We start from the raw sequence: 14,279 nt of genomic DNA on the forward strand, positions 1-14,279 counted from the left end.
TATCCACTGGAGGGAATGGAGTTCTTAAAATGTTTCTCAATGGGAAGTCAGAATGGTCAGGAACAAAACAGCAATGCCTTCAGCACTTACACACACACACATTATATATATATAATATAATATATATATATATATGTGAAGTGAGAGAGAGAGTACCTTAAATCTACCAGACTCTAAGTAACCATTAGTGATCCTAACAGGGGGTCTCCCATGCAGGATACCCTGATAGTACACATTCAAATACCACTGAGGTCAATTCACATTTCATCTTTCCAAGACTATAAACTGCACTTTAGTTACTTCCAGGTATTTGGGAAAACACCTGCTCCTCACAAGACCCCTTGTGCCCCTGCACCCAGTGGGCTCCTGTGATTCAGCCCCAGACCAGCCCTGGGAGGGTGCAGCTGGGAAATGTGGCACTGAAAGGGAACAGACCTGCTCAAGATCATGGCAGCAGCCTGTGCCAGAGCCTGAACCTCTACCCAGCCTGCTAGGACAGAGATTCATCAATGGACCTCCCCTCTCCAGTGACCTGCCCACTCAGATAGTAAAGATCATGCTCCTTTTATCACCCGTAAAACATCTTCCCTCTTTGTTGGTCTCATGGACAGAGATTTTAGGTCCAAAAAGGCCTGTTTTAATAGTCAGAATGCATAGACTTTCAGCTAGGTATTAAATCCACACCTCCTGATCAAAGGTCCTTAAGGAACACAATAAATGGAGACTTGGAGACCTCCAGTAATAAAGAACTGACAACATCACTGTTAGTTATAATTCAAACACAGCATTATTTCTACTTGGAATCTGTCTAGCTTCAGCTTTCAGCTACTAGACATTGTTCTGTATTTGTCTGTCGGTTTGAAGAGCTCTCTGTTCCTAGGATTTCTGTTCCTATCTGAATACCTATTTTCACTATCAGGCTTGTAGGATCACTGCTTAAAGACCTCTTGAAAGCTCTGCACTTCTTGGGTCTCATGGAATGATAGGGTTTTTTCAGCTCCCAAATACAACCTGTAGCTCTTTGTGTCTCTAAATCCTGGACAGTCTGATTTCAAACCACTGTCTAGATGAGAAGTTACTGAGCCCTGTGCTGCTGTGCACATCTCAAAAGCCCCCTGGCATTATTTGGGGATAAATGGGATGCGCCAACACCATGTATTTGTGTTACAGTCCCAAGTCAGTGAGTACTCAGCTTTTTATTTGATACTTCTATTAAATCTTACCATTACCTCAGCCCCCAACTACTTGAGGTTGGTGCTGCTCCTGGCGCTGCTCTGAAAACATCTATGGTTGTGGTCCCCTTTGCTTGCTTGTTTGGCTCAGAGCTGTATAACTATGCATTTTCTCTGTAAAAAGGCCAGTACAAGGGCAGTGGGAAGACCTGCCACACCACGGCTGGGAGGGATTTAGGACTTGGAGAGAGGAAGCTCTAACCATGAGCTACCACTGTCCTCAGAGCACAGAGATGCTGCCCATGCCTCACCTCCTCTTCCAGTTTGATGACCTTGGCTTGCGCGTTGTTGAGGGCCTGGTCGAGGATCTCAATGTGCCTTCGCTGGTCCTCATTGGCAGAGCGCACAGCTGCCAGCTCCATCTCCAGCTTCTCCTTCTCCTTCAAGTGTTCTTTGTCTGGAAGGAAGACAAGAACAGGAGCCATTCCAGCAGGACAGCTCACAAGCTGGGCCATGCACCAGAGGTAAGCTGCCACCTCCATAGAAAAGCAAGATTTATGTAAAGCAGCAGCAACTGGGGACATTGCAACACAGAGCTGAGACACCATGGGCAAGGAGTTTCTGCTATCAAGGCTCAGTCCCTCAATGCCAGCCTTAAGTGAGCACCAGCAGCAGAGATAAATGGCAGCTTGGGCTGCATCTGCACTGGCAGAGCTTGCGGATCTGAGCACGGCCTCATAAAGCAGTTCTGCTGAACTACCAGCACGTTCCCCAGCTAAATCTTGGCTTGCACCAGCCACTCCTTTCCCATACAACAGCCTGCCTGCAAACAGCCTACACCAAGGACTGTCTATACCTGCCAGTTCAGATGTTTTTGCCTTCTCTAGGAAAAAAAACCTCAGACCCACGGACGTGAGCTGTGCTGTTCCTGTTCCGTTTTATTTGGAAAGACGGAGAACACAAGAGATGTGAAGAAGCCAAAAACTAAACACAGATCTGTGCTGGACAGCCTGACAATGGAAAGAGGGGAAAGCAATAAGGAAGAATAAGATAGGAGGCATCTGAACAAGCCATGCAGAGGAAAGGAGGCTGTGGGAGGCATTTCAGCCCTGCAGGGGTCCTGGGTGACTCTCCAGTCCAGCATGACCTAAGGGTCGTGATCAGTGCTCCCCTCCTCTTAAGTGCCTTAATGCATCAGGAGTGAGTCTAAAACACGTAGATAACCTCTGTGGAGGAAAATCATCCCTTTTTTGGGTAAGATTTAAGAACGATGTTATAAAAAGACCTGGCTAAATTCAGTCAGCTTTGCTCACATCTTTTCCTTCGGCAATGAATTGCAGGCCCACCACTGACGCTGCTGGCAAGCTGCCTGGGGAAATGCTTGGCTCCATCTACCTCTGCCCTGACAGTGCTGAGAAGCCATTTCAGGGAACATGAGCCCTTCACATCAGTCACTGGATCCCTGATGCTGGACCATGAACAGTTAATGACTGGAGCAAGCAGGGATGGAGGCTTCATTCAGTGAAACCTCAGATTTCAAAATCTGGCCTTTACTCTGAATGACAACAGAAATAGAGCATTTGGAAGGGAAATTTCCTCCAGAAATAATTTGGCATCAACTAAACCTTGTTTTGGTTTTTAACTTTTTAAACACAGCATCACAGAATTTATTATTTTTCACCTAAAATGAAAAGTTGCTCCAAAACCACTGAAATGTGGAAAATGTGCCCCTATTATCCAGCCTGTCCAAACCAAGTGGGACCACTCAAGCTGGAAGCTCTACCATCCACCTCCCCAAGAGGAGGGTCAGGAAACCTCACGTGGCCAGAGCCAGCCCATTTCACACCTGAACTATCCACAGAAGGGCCTCATTCTTCCTTAATTACAGGCAGGATGAGAACAGGTTTAATTTACACACTATCGGTAGGTGCCTGCATCAAGGTGAGACACACAGGAGCTGAGCCATGGAGACCAATGCACAAGTGGACAAGGTGAGCCCAAGCCCACCCGGCCATCTTCCCATTTATCCTAAAAGGAGGAATTCAGCACCTCACCAAAAAGAAAACGTGGCAGCAACACTGGCACATTTGCTTCTGCAAAGCCCTGTGACTGCTGCACACATCATGCCACCGACGGCCACCATGAGCCACTTTGGGATGATGTAGTCTTGCATCTTCCCACGTTGGCAAGGGATTTTATTCTGAACATGCAGGCCTCTTCCTTCAACACAAGTACATCTAATTCCATCAGACTGAACAGAAGGAACATTAGAATCTACAGTACAAAAGTAAAAATCTGGGCAAATTATCAAGCAGCTATTTCAACAGAGGGCAAAGAAGTGGGAAGATGAATGCTATTACAGCACTGTGGCACTCCACCACCTCATGTTGGGACCACACTACACTTTCTACCCTCCCCTCAAAGGAGGACAAGATGATGCTGTACACAGAATAACCACTGAACCCAACAGAAAGCTGGCAAGAAAAATTCACTCTCAACACTTCCCCATGTTAGCTTCTCCCTGCAAAATGCTGGAGACACGGTTTTATAACTACTTTCCTATAGTGTGTTAATTTGTAGTAAAGAAGGACTTGGTTGGATATGCCTTCAATTCTCTTCAAGTACATAAAAGGTACCCTTAAAGTCTAAAAATACTGTTTTACAGTGCTACCCTTGCATGCACCTTCTGCTTTTTACCTAAGAGATTCCAGCTAATCACTGTTTCCGTTTTCTGGTGGGTCACTGGAGCATCCTATTACAGAACAGCTCACAAAGGGCTTCTTTGCTGCAATTTACAGTTGTAATCTCACAGCTTTCCAACCACTGCCTCTGTTGTATCTCAACACACTGAGGACATTACACCTATACTCTGGCTGAAGAAAAAGGAGAGAAAGGAAAGAGCCTGCTTCAGTGCTTCACAAACAGCATTTCTGACTTGTGAAGCTGGGTAGATACATGAAGAGTTGACCAGTCTCGACCCTCCTTTGAAGAAGAAACAGACAGAAAGATAGAGTCAATCTGTGCCACCTCTTCCCCACATTTAGATAAAACCCCCAGCTTTTCACACATTATATCTAAGTATCAACTTATTTGACCAGTTTAATGTCCACCTCAATACATCCATAGCTGCTTTTCTCCTTGCTGTGATATTGCAGAGTGGTAACAGAGGTGTTTTAAATACACGCCTTGTTTCTACAGAATGACCACTGCTGGAGGAGGAAAATACATCACATTACGGCAGTGGGAGGCTAATTTGGCTACTAGAGATTTGCTGGAAAAGAAGACTGGCTCCCATACCACGTCCATCGTGGTGTTTCCAACCATTTCTCTTATGCACGTTCTCTTATTGCCTTTCCAGTGGTGGCTCTTTGCTCACAATTGCTAACGCCACAGACACTCACCTTCTTGAATGAAACTTGTGGGACTCAATTTAGCCTCCTCATCAGTCTTACAACTCCTGACATGGCAAGTGTGCATAGGAGCTCTGCCATTCACTCCATGGGCAAGGGCATATGTCGCAGCTGCTGCTGGTCACCCTTGGACCAGCTGATCCATGAGCGTGGGCACACCAGAGTCACCTCTTCTGCTCATCCCGCTCAAGACAGAACTTGGCCATCTCCAGCGGCCTGACTTTCCCAAGAGGATGCTGGGCAGTGAGGCTGAAGAGTGGGACAGGCCCTTAGTGCCCTGCCACTCTGCCCAGAGAGGCCAGAAACGAGGACAGGACCTTGTTGCCTGCTCCAAAGACCTTTCAGCAGCTGGCTCCCACCCATAAGAATAAGCTAAATAAATGCATAAACAGAGCCCATTCACTCCATGCAACCAGCCAAGAGGAGGTTTGCCACAGCTTTACTGAATTCTTTGCCCATTAAACAGGGCCAGGTTGCTGGACATTGACACTTCCCTCCAGAGGAGCAGCAAAGCCACTGTCCATCCATCTGTCCCTCTGCCTGAGCCTTGCTGCAGCCCCTGCAGCTGTGATTTGATGCTGACTAAGCCAAGCCTGAAGCAGCAGCAATGCAGAACTGGGAAATGAAGCAGTTCTTTCCATCCCCACTGGCAGGTCTCCATGAGAAGAAAAAAAAAGAAAGCAGATACCAATGCCAAAAGAGCTCATTGCAGTCTTCTCCTCCTGCAGTTGCACTCTTAAATGGCTTGCCTCCCACAGCCCTCTGGAGTTTGGGCCACACCAGCACCAAGAAAAGGCTGAGAAGCTGCAAGAGGTCGTGCTTGAGTCCCTGAGTCCATTCTCTCACATGGTGGTTAATGGGGATTCCAAACTGCAATTAATAATTATGATCAATTCTAATGGACTTAACAAATGGTTTAGGGTACAGGGTTACTCATGGTCACTGACCAAAGCAGGGATGCAGAAAGGCTTGGTGCTCTGTCGTCAGAGGAAGTTATTGAATCTCCACTGTAGCCGGTGACAGCTTTCCTTACCCTACAAAGTATCGTGGGCAGCTTGAACTTGGTCTGATTTACATCTTGGGCATTCCATTTGCATGCCATGAAGTACCAGTTGGGAGAATCTGACCTTCACGTATTGAAAACTGAAATCAGATTTCCCATGCCCTTTCCCTTCAGAGGGCAGTGGGAAGTCAAGTAAAACAGATCCATTTTATAATGTGACACTTCTGGATGCTGCTCAATGCGCTGGTGCCCTTGGCTCTGGGTACATGGGGGCAGCAGCTTCCCCTTCCCCATGTGCAGCTCATGGGCAAGGAGCTCTGTATCACTTGCCCTGCAGCTTCTGCCTCTGCCTTGATTCTTTCCTGTGTTAATACGGAATGGCTCTTAGTCTGCCCAGAATCCCACCCTCAAAATCATCGACCGTGGGCGTTTTCTTTGGCTGGATTCATTCAATGAGAGTATTTCTTTGCCTGGGATACCTGGGACAGAGATATGCGCACAAGTGCAAGCCACATCCACTGAGCACTCCCAGGAAGCATGAGGCTCTACCAGCACACTGCCAAAACTGTCTTCACATCCCCACTAATGGATGCAGAGCCCCATGGATGTGCACAGACCCCAACCTTCCCTTGAAGGAACGCCTGCTCTGACGGTGTCTCTAAAGTCCAGAAGTCCCAGAAAGACACAAAAAACTCTCAGACTGTACCATAAGCTTTCTCTCTGCCCTATGCCCTTGAAACCATCCTCAGTCTTCCTGCCTCTCCCCTTCCACAGCAATTAGCCTCCTCCTGCCTGGCTCTTCTCTCGCTTGTATGGGCCCATACACCTTCTTTGGTTGCTGCTTCATGTCTTTCCTTGAAAGAACCTTTTCCACTCACAAACCACCACATAACTGTGATGAAACTAATAGATTGTGAGTTCTCTCCTACACCAATACAACAGCAGCATTTTTCTTAGGCACAAATGCCTGGCACTTAATACTTTGAGGCATGCAGCCTGGCTTTACCTATTATTAGAGCTTTTGTCACCTCTGGTCTCCATCTCAGTAATGGAGAGCTCTGCAAGGAACTGAGAGACGATCCCTGCACATCCTGCCTTGTCAGACTTCTTTCACAGGATTTTATTCCTATTACTGGAGTGTTACCACAGTATTCGTTCTCCAGTATCACCAAGAAGGAGCATTAAAAAACCTCAAGAGCTTTATCTTTCCTTCTTTACCTCATCATGGGACTGGCTTAAAAACTATAACTTTTATGAGCCCACAGATGTTGAAGTCTTTTTTCTAACTTAGGCCATGGATGTTAAGGGTCACGTTTTCAGGTTCTCTTCCATAAATACAGGGAATATAAATCTGACTTTGCTTTCCTAATGATTTGTATTTACTACCCTGACTTAATAAGCTACCACACTTAGGAAAAACACAAACACGAGGTTCATGACAAAACTGCAGCAGCTGATGGGAGTGCACGGAGGAACCATTTTTCTTCCTCTAAAAATGACTGTTTCAGTCTCAGTAGCCAACTGCACACATGGCAGCTAAACCAAGCTGCCCCCCTTCTCCTCTAACCTTTCTGCCTAAGCATCCCATCAAAAAGACGTGAGGAGGGTACAGATTGTGCTTGCAAACCCCAGGCTGGCAGCGAGGTGCAGCCCTCGTCATGGCCTGCCCCTGGGCAAGACTCATGAACAATCTCAGTGTACAAATCATAGAGTCACGGAATGGTTTAGGTCGGAAGGGACCTTAGAGCTCATCCAGTTCCAACCCCTGCCATGGGCAGGGACACCTTCCACTAGACCAGGTTGCTCCAAGCCCCATCCAACCTGGCCTTGAGCACTGCCAGGGATGGGGCAGCCACAGCTTCTCTGGGCACCCTGTGCCAGTGCCTCAGCACCCTCACAGGGAAGAATTTCTGCCTCATGTCTAATCTAAATCTACCCTCTTTCAGCTTAGAACCATTCCCCTTGTCCTGTCACTACATGCCCTTGTAAAAAGCCCCTCTCCAGATTTCTTGTCAGCCCCTTTAGGTACTGGATGCAGTCAGCAACAGAGGATTTCCAAGCAAAACCTTTTATGGGCTCTCAGAGGGGTTTTAGGCAGGTAGCTTGATACCAAGGTCATTACTCTGCATGCCCCAGCTCCAAGAACATGACTGAAGAGGACCTGCCTTACATGTGCCCATTTTTCTATTCTTGGAAGCACTCTGCATTGCATTAGTAACATTTAGCTCTCTGGCTTAGCCAGGAGACACTCCAAGCATCCAGACCATCTTATGTGATAGGATCCGAAAGCTATATTTGTTTGTAAGCTGTGAATTGATAGCAGCAATACACCGAGAGCTCAGCACAACTTCTCATTGCTAGATGTTTATCAGTAGAAGCACAGAGCATGTTTATGCACTGGAAAATGACTCAAATAACTGAGTCCATCCTGGGGATTTAACTCTCCCTTGTAGCTATCGGTTTATGGGAACACACAGGAAATCTCCATATGAAGACAGCAGACCCCAGTCTGCAGTTTGCACTGTGCAATTTACCCTGTTTGAAGTCTTCCCAAGGATGACAACACCTACATAGCAATGCTGTTTTCTTAACAGATCATCCCCTTGGATTCGCAACAGCATCTACATGCCCTTGCAGTAACTGCTAATATGGCAAAGCTAACACAGTCATGGAAAATATCATTAGATTCTCTTCTGGTTTGTGCACACACGCACCAAATGATCACTGAAGGTGCTGTGTTGGCATCAAGGAGATGGTTCTCCTGCATTTGGAGGAGCTGGTGGACATTGCAGTGAGGCACATGGAGTAGTAACAAACACCAATGGAGGTGGCCAGTTCTCCACTGAAGGATCTGCAGATAGAGCTCATCTTTCAAGTAAGCTCTTGATGCAATAAATAAACCAGAAGGATTAGATGTACACAGCATTCATCTTCAATAGGATTTCAGCCCACAAGGTACTGCACAAGCCCTTCTGGAAGCATGCTAAAGATGCTCAAGATACAAGAGAAGCCACACACTCAGGCAGCATCCAGCTGCTTGGGTTTTGGATTGGATGGTCACATGGAGCCACCAGCACATGGCAGGGAAATGCTGCAGCACTGTGCCCAGGCATTATGGGAGCCTAAAATCTGTTGGGGATGGATGCTTTTGTTGTAAAATCTTTGCCTTTTCAGTCCTTTGTGAAAAGGATGGTCCAGCTCTGCTCTCCCCCCTTGTTAGTCAAACCATGGCACTGACAACAAGTCAACAGAGGTTTTCTGGGCTTTGCCCAGCCAAGCAAAGAACCTGGCTTCCCTAAAAAGCACGTATCCCTGGAGATGATCCCTGCAAGCAACACTCCACTATTTCAAATAAATATTTATCAAAAATAAGCTGTGCTTCCATTAACTCCCATTGCTGCTTCTGGTGCTCAGAGAGAGAAAACAAACAGCCTGAACAATCCAGTCTGAAGCTTAAATAAGAGTAGGTGATGAATTAGCCAACTAAAACCAAGCCGTAAGGACAGTAATAACTAACAGCAAAGTATTCACCTCCACTCCAGCATGCATATACGTCTATGCAATTTCGAAACAGATTAGCACAGTACTCACTCTGAGTGACATAAAGGCCCTCTGTTGACTTCTCCTCATGCCCATCGAAGTCTCTGCTGGCCAGCTGCCTATTGGCTGTCTCCAGTCGTTCTGCAGAAAACAGGAAATACTTTAAGTATAAATGTATGTATATAAAATTGTAGGCCAAGCAAGGAAATAAGATGCATGCCAGCAGAGCAGTATAAATAGACTCTCTGAAGGAGGACACTAAGACGGAGGCTGACACATACATAAAAGATGAGGCCTTTGACCTCTTCCATGAAGCTGTGTCATTCAGATCTACAGAAAGCGGAGGAAAAGCCTCTGCCATGCCCAGGCTGTTCATTCCTCACAATGTCCGCAATGCACAAGGCATTTGCAATCTGAATTACCCAGCACTGCAAGGGGACGGGGGCCTTCCCGCAGTGGAGTGCTGCCCCTGGTGCAGTGAGATGCCCTGGTGAAAGGCAACCCCCAGCCCAGTGACACCAACCCTTGGGGATGCCTTGGGAAAGGAGCAGCTTTCTGCAGCCAGGAGCTGCTTTCCTTAGGAAGGTCCTGCCTTTAAGTGTCTCCCTCCTCCAGAGACCATGCACCACTGCAAAAAGCATGAGCCAGCTTGCAGAAGGCATCTCACTGCATAAGGAGGTACCAAAGTACCCCCATCAGGTACCTGGACAAGTAATAGCTACCCAACATACCCCCCCATTTGCTTTTTGGAAAGGATATACTCTCAATTTTATGTTTTTAATACAAAAAAGAGATACCCTTTGATACTTGCTACTGGTTCATGAAGGCACTGAACTCTGAGATTTATGGGTTGTACAGCACTGCTCTATATTGCAACTTGCTCTTCAGCTTGTTAGAGCTGAATGAAACTTCAGGTCTGGTGGCCTTGCTGTCAAATCAATACCTGCAAGTGCTAAATACAAAGGCACCCTCTGAAGCTCACTCATATTTTGCCAGAAGGTTTCCTTGCCACTGGGGGGGGGTGACAGCAGTTTTGTCTTAGGCCAATGAGTAAGGCCTGATTTCTCCAGATGTTTATCTAAAACGTATGTGAAGCTACTCTTTTAAAGCTCTGCAGCCTGTGAGAAGTGAAACACCATGTCAGCAGTGGGGAAAAACCACACAAGCAAGTGCAACGTACCACGGAGATCCCTGTTGAAGTCATGAAGTCTCCTAATTTCTCCTTCGAGCTTGTTTCTCATCGCTTTGTCCAAAGACTCCCTCTTAGTGGTGGTCTTGACCAAGCCCTCATAAGCTTCTGAAATCCTCTGAATCTCTATTTCAAACTGAAAACAGAGAGAGCTCCTGTTAAAGCTCAGCAGGAACGTGTCCCATCCCCGTGTTCGCCCATCATGTTTCAATGAGGGTCGGGGCGATGCTCATGCTGAGTGTCACACCAGCCACCAGTTCTACAACGACCAATCTCCCCAGTGGAGGATGGCAGGAAGCCCCGGCAGTGCTGGAGGTTCCTGCTCTCCAGCACTGTGGGGCAGCTCGCCATGCCACAACATCCCATGGGCTCTCTCCTGGTGGCTCCCCAAAAAAGCTTGGAGTGGGCCGGACTTCATGTAACTGCTCATTTGCCTTCACTCTATGATTGAGGTGAGTGCTTTGGCACCATCCAAGAGGAGAAACAAAGGAAATGGTGCATTTGTGTGGGACGTATTCTTTCCTAGAAAGAGATGTAGAAGGCAAGATTTGTCATTTTGTCAGATCCCGGATCCAAAACTTAGCTCTGGGTGCCATCAGAAGTGTTCTAGGCTCAACTCTGACCTCATGTCAGTTTTAAACTCTTGTGGCTCACTCCTTTCTGTCCTTGACTGAAGACTGCTCTATACAAGAAGAAACTCTATAATAGATCAAAGAAATCTTCTGGGGTTTCGGTTTTCTTAACTTCATCTCATCGAAGTCCAGCAAACTGCAGGCAGGGCATGCAGAGGAAGTCCTCAGTAGTGGACCTGCATCTTAACCTTGTGTTCATGAAGGAAACCTTGATAATGTGCACAGGCTGGAAAACTATGAGATAAATATAGCCTCCCACATACCTTTCTAAATGTGGTGGGTTTTTAGCCTCTTGAATCATGGGTGGGATGGATTCGTGATTTGTTAAGTTTCTCTGAAGCAGGAGCTCCAGGAAGCCCCGTTACACTTTCCCTAACTAGGAAAGCAGGTCCTTCTTCCCCACCCTGCTGAGGCACAGCCAGACACCAAGTGTGCTTCCACCACAAGAACAGCACACTTGGAGGAATGCTGCATGAATCCAAAGCGGTCTGAAATTCAAACTAAACCTTACTGCGGTTCAGAAAAAGTCAATGAGTTCTCTTTTTCCTCATAGGCTGGCAATGCGAGCTTGCACAAAGCCTCATCGAGCAGTCTGACCTTCTTTCGCAGTTCTGGGCCCCACCATTTAAGAAGGATGTGAAGGTCCTTGAATGTATCCAGAGGAGGGCAACAAATGGAATTCCTATGAGGAGCAGCTAAGAACTTAGCGTTTGTCTGGTTGGGAGAGATGAGGCTGAGGGGCAACCTCACTGATCTCTACAGCTTCCTGAGGAGCGGAAGTGGAAAGGGAGATGCTGATCTCTGCTTCCTGGTACCAAGTGACAGAACACGTGGGAATGGTTTAAAGCTGTGCCAGGGGAGATTTAGACTGGACATTAGGAAGCATTTCTTTATTGAGAGGGTGGTCAAACACTGGGACAGGCTTCCTAGAGAGGTGGTTGATGCCCCAAGCCTGTCAGTGTTTAAGAGGCATTTGGACAACGCTCTTGATAACACACTTTAACTTTTGGTCAGCCCTGAATTGGTCAGACAATTGAACTGGCTGATCATTGTAGGTCCCTTCCAACTGAAACAGCCTATTCTATGACTATGACCTACAATCAAAAACCAGTTTCATGTGAATTTTCCAGAATAGAAGTGATGTTGACTAGTGACTAAAGTAACAGCCCTTGATTCTGTTACAGACTCTTCTTTAGATCAGTGTGACCTCCACTAGCAGAAGGTTTCTCCTCCTGTGAATAGTTAGAGGCAATAGTCAGCCTCTGTGAGGAGGCACCATCACACTGCTCTCCTTGACCATTTAAGCAGACTGAGATTCTTGCTCCTTGAAAGGAAAGTTTGGCTTAGCACAAGCAATTTCTAAAGCACTTTCCTGAATCCTGAATTACGTGATCCCAACCAGAAACCACTGCTCCTAGTTGGGTGCCCTGACACCCTCAGGTTTCCATACCTCCCCTCTCCCGGGTGAGCCACGACCTGCAGAAGATGCCTGCTCCAGAGTGCTCCTACCACAGTGAAGCAGATTTGCCAGCACACAGGGGGGTTTCCACAGCCCAACAGCCCTGACCAATGCTGCTGGTTACCACATGGGCTCTGCCATATGGTATTATCAGCAGATAATACCATTATCTGCTATTATTTCCCAAAACACATCACCACACAAGCCTCCCGCAGCCCCGCAGGCAAAGAGTTGCTGCAGGAAGAGAAAGAAGCTCAATCAGCACTGAACAAAATGACAGGAGAGCAGAATGACCATAAATTGTGTCGGTGTTTCTCAGCAGCTCTGGGATTTCCCTCCCCTGCTTCTCTGTAGGGGGAAAAACAGTTCAGCCTCTTCTCTGCCTGGGAGCTCCTAGAGCCGACCCACTTGAACAACCCCCACACACAGCATGGGGGCGATGAGCAGCCCAGCCTGGCAATTACACTTAGGCGAGGTAACACCCTCCAACAGAAAAACAGCAGCAAAGAAAGAGAAATTAATGCTTTGCTTTTGCAAAAAAGGCTCAAAATTAACGGTGCACAAGGCCCCCAGAATCTTTTTAGGTAAGAAAAGCAGACAGCTCATCAAAGAGCACACACATGAATCACCACCTTGTACCTAGTGCAGAAAGTCTGCTCAGACACAGCTGAGAATGTGACAGCCCTCAGGGCTGATGTGCTCATACAAACACCCTGACATCCCTCCACATCAAGCTGATTTCCTAATTTCTTCTCCTATTCTGTAACGAATGAAAGCGATGGAAGGCCCTACCTAGAATAAACTTGCTACACACAGGCAAACAAGAACTCCTCATGACCCCGCTTCCAACAAGGGGGAAGAATTTTCACACCTAAAGCATGTAGTTTAACTCACTGTCACGTTTTCAGAGGTGATGTTCACCTGGAACTGTGGGAACAGAGGAGGACCTGCCCTGGCCTGTGATCAAACACATTAAAACCAGCATGGGAGGGACAATGTGTGTTAAGGCTTTGGTTGAGGATGTTTTCCTGAAGAAAGAATGCACTTGAGCATGGGTTTCACTTCAATACTCTGCTTACATTCCCCCAAAGTCAATGGGACTCGAGTCCACACTGTTGACTGAAGTGAGATTTCAGCCCATGCTTGAATACCTTTCTGTTGGTGTCTGATGCAATTGACTCATGGGGCATCCAAGATAAAGAGAGAGCCCTTTCCAAGAGCGTAAAAGGAAATTGGAACAGTTTTAGGGCATCACACTCAAATACCTTTAACTGAACAACGCAGCTTTTGTAAAGTTAGTAGCTGGAATATTTCTTGTTGCCCACGAAGGCCACAGGGAAATCAGTGCTAACATCTCTGCAGACATCTTCACTAACAGTTAATGTGGCTGCAAACATCGAGATTCCAATGAAATTTAGGAAATCCTGTCAATAAACTCAAGTCATCTGGTTGCAGAGGAAGGGGCTGAAACAACGACAGCAGCTACCAAACAACACGTCATTGTACTAACCCGGGTAAATGGTCTCTCAGAGCTGCCTCTTCTCTACGAAGGGTGTCTCCAAGAGCACCCTCATCTCACATGGTACAAAAACCCAGAGCTCCTATTTAGACTCCTAAACTCAGAGAGAAAAGACCTGCAGCCTAGGCCCATGCGTGTATAAGCAGTGGGAAGACACAAATGAAACGGCAGTGTCGGTTCCTAAATAACTCACTTTGGCCTCTCTGCTTTGCCTTCAGCAAGGTCTCGGTTTTAAGCAACTTTTACTTCATTTGATTTGACTCTTTATCTTGTTTTGTGGGTTGCCTCGGGTGACATCGGCCTTCTTCACTGCAAACGCCAGCTTGCGTACAGAAAACATCTCTTGGTAGGATCT

General features: G+C 46.9%; 1 protein-coding gene across 2 annotated transcripts in view; it reads right to left on the bottom strand.

Moving 5' to 3' along the window:
* The window catches only part of AMOTL1 (angiomotin like 1), a 55,710-nt gene that overhangs the window by 17,135 nt on the left and 24,296 nt on the right, over positions 1 to 14,279 (bottom strand). For both annotated transcript variants that reach the window (XM_065678744.1, XM_065678743.1), the window contains exons 5-7: positions 10,306 to 10,450; positions 9,177 to 9,266; positions 1,484 to 1,629 (exon numbers count right to left, since the gene is read on the bottom strand). In XM_065678744.1, coding sequence (XP_065534816.1) covers positions 1,484 to 1,629; positions 9,177 to 9,266; positions 10,306 to 10,450 — 381 coding nt within the window. The remainder of the gene's footprint in view (positions 1 to 1,483; positions 1,630 to 9,176; positions 9,267 to 10,305; positions 10,451 to 14,279) is intronic.

Source organism: Lathamus discolor, chromosome 4 (assembly GCF_037157495.1).
Source record: "Lathamus discolor isolate bLatDis1 chromosome 4, bLatDis1.hap1, whole genome shotgun sequence".
In the NCBI taxonomy this organism is placed as follows: Eukaryota; Metazoa; Chordata; class Aves; order Psittaciformes; family Psittacidae; genus Lathamus; species Lathamus discolor.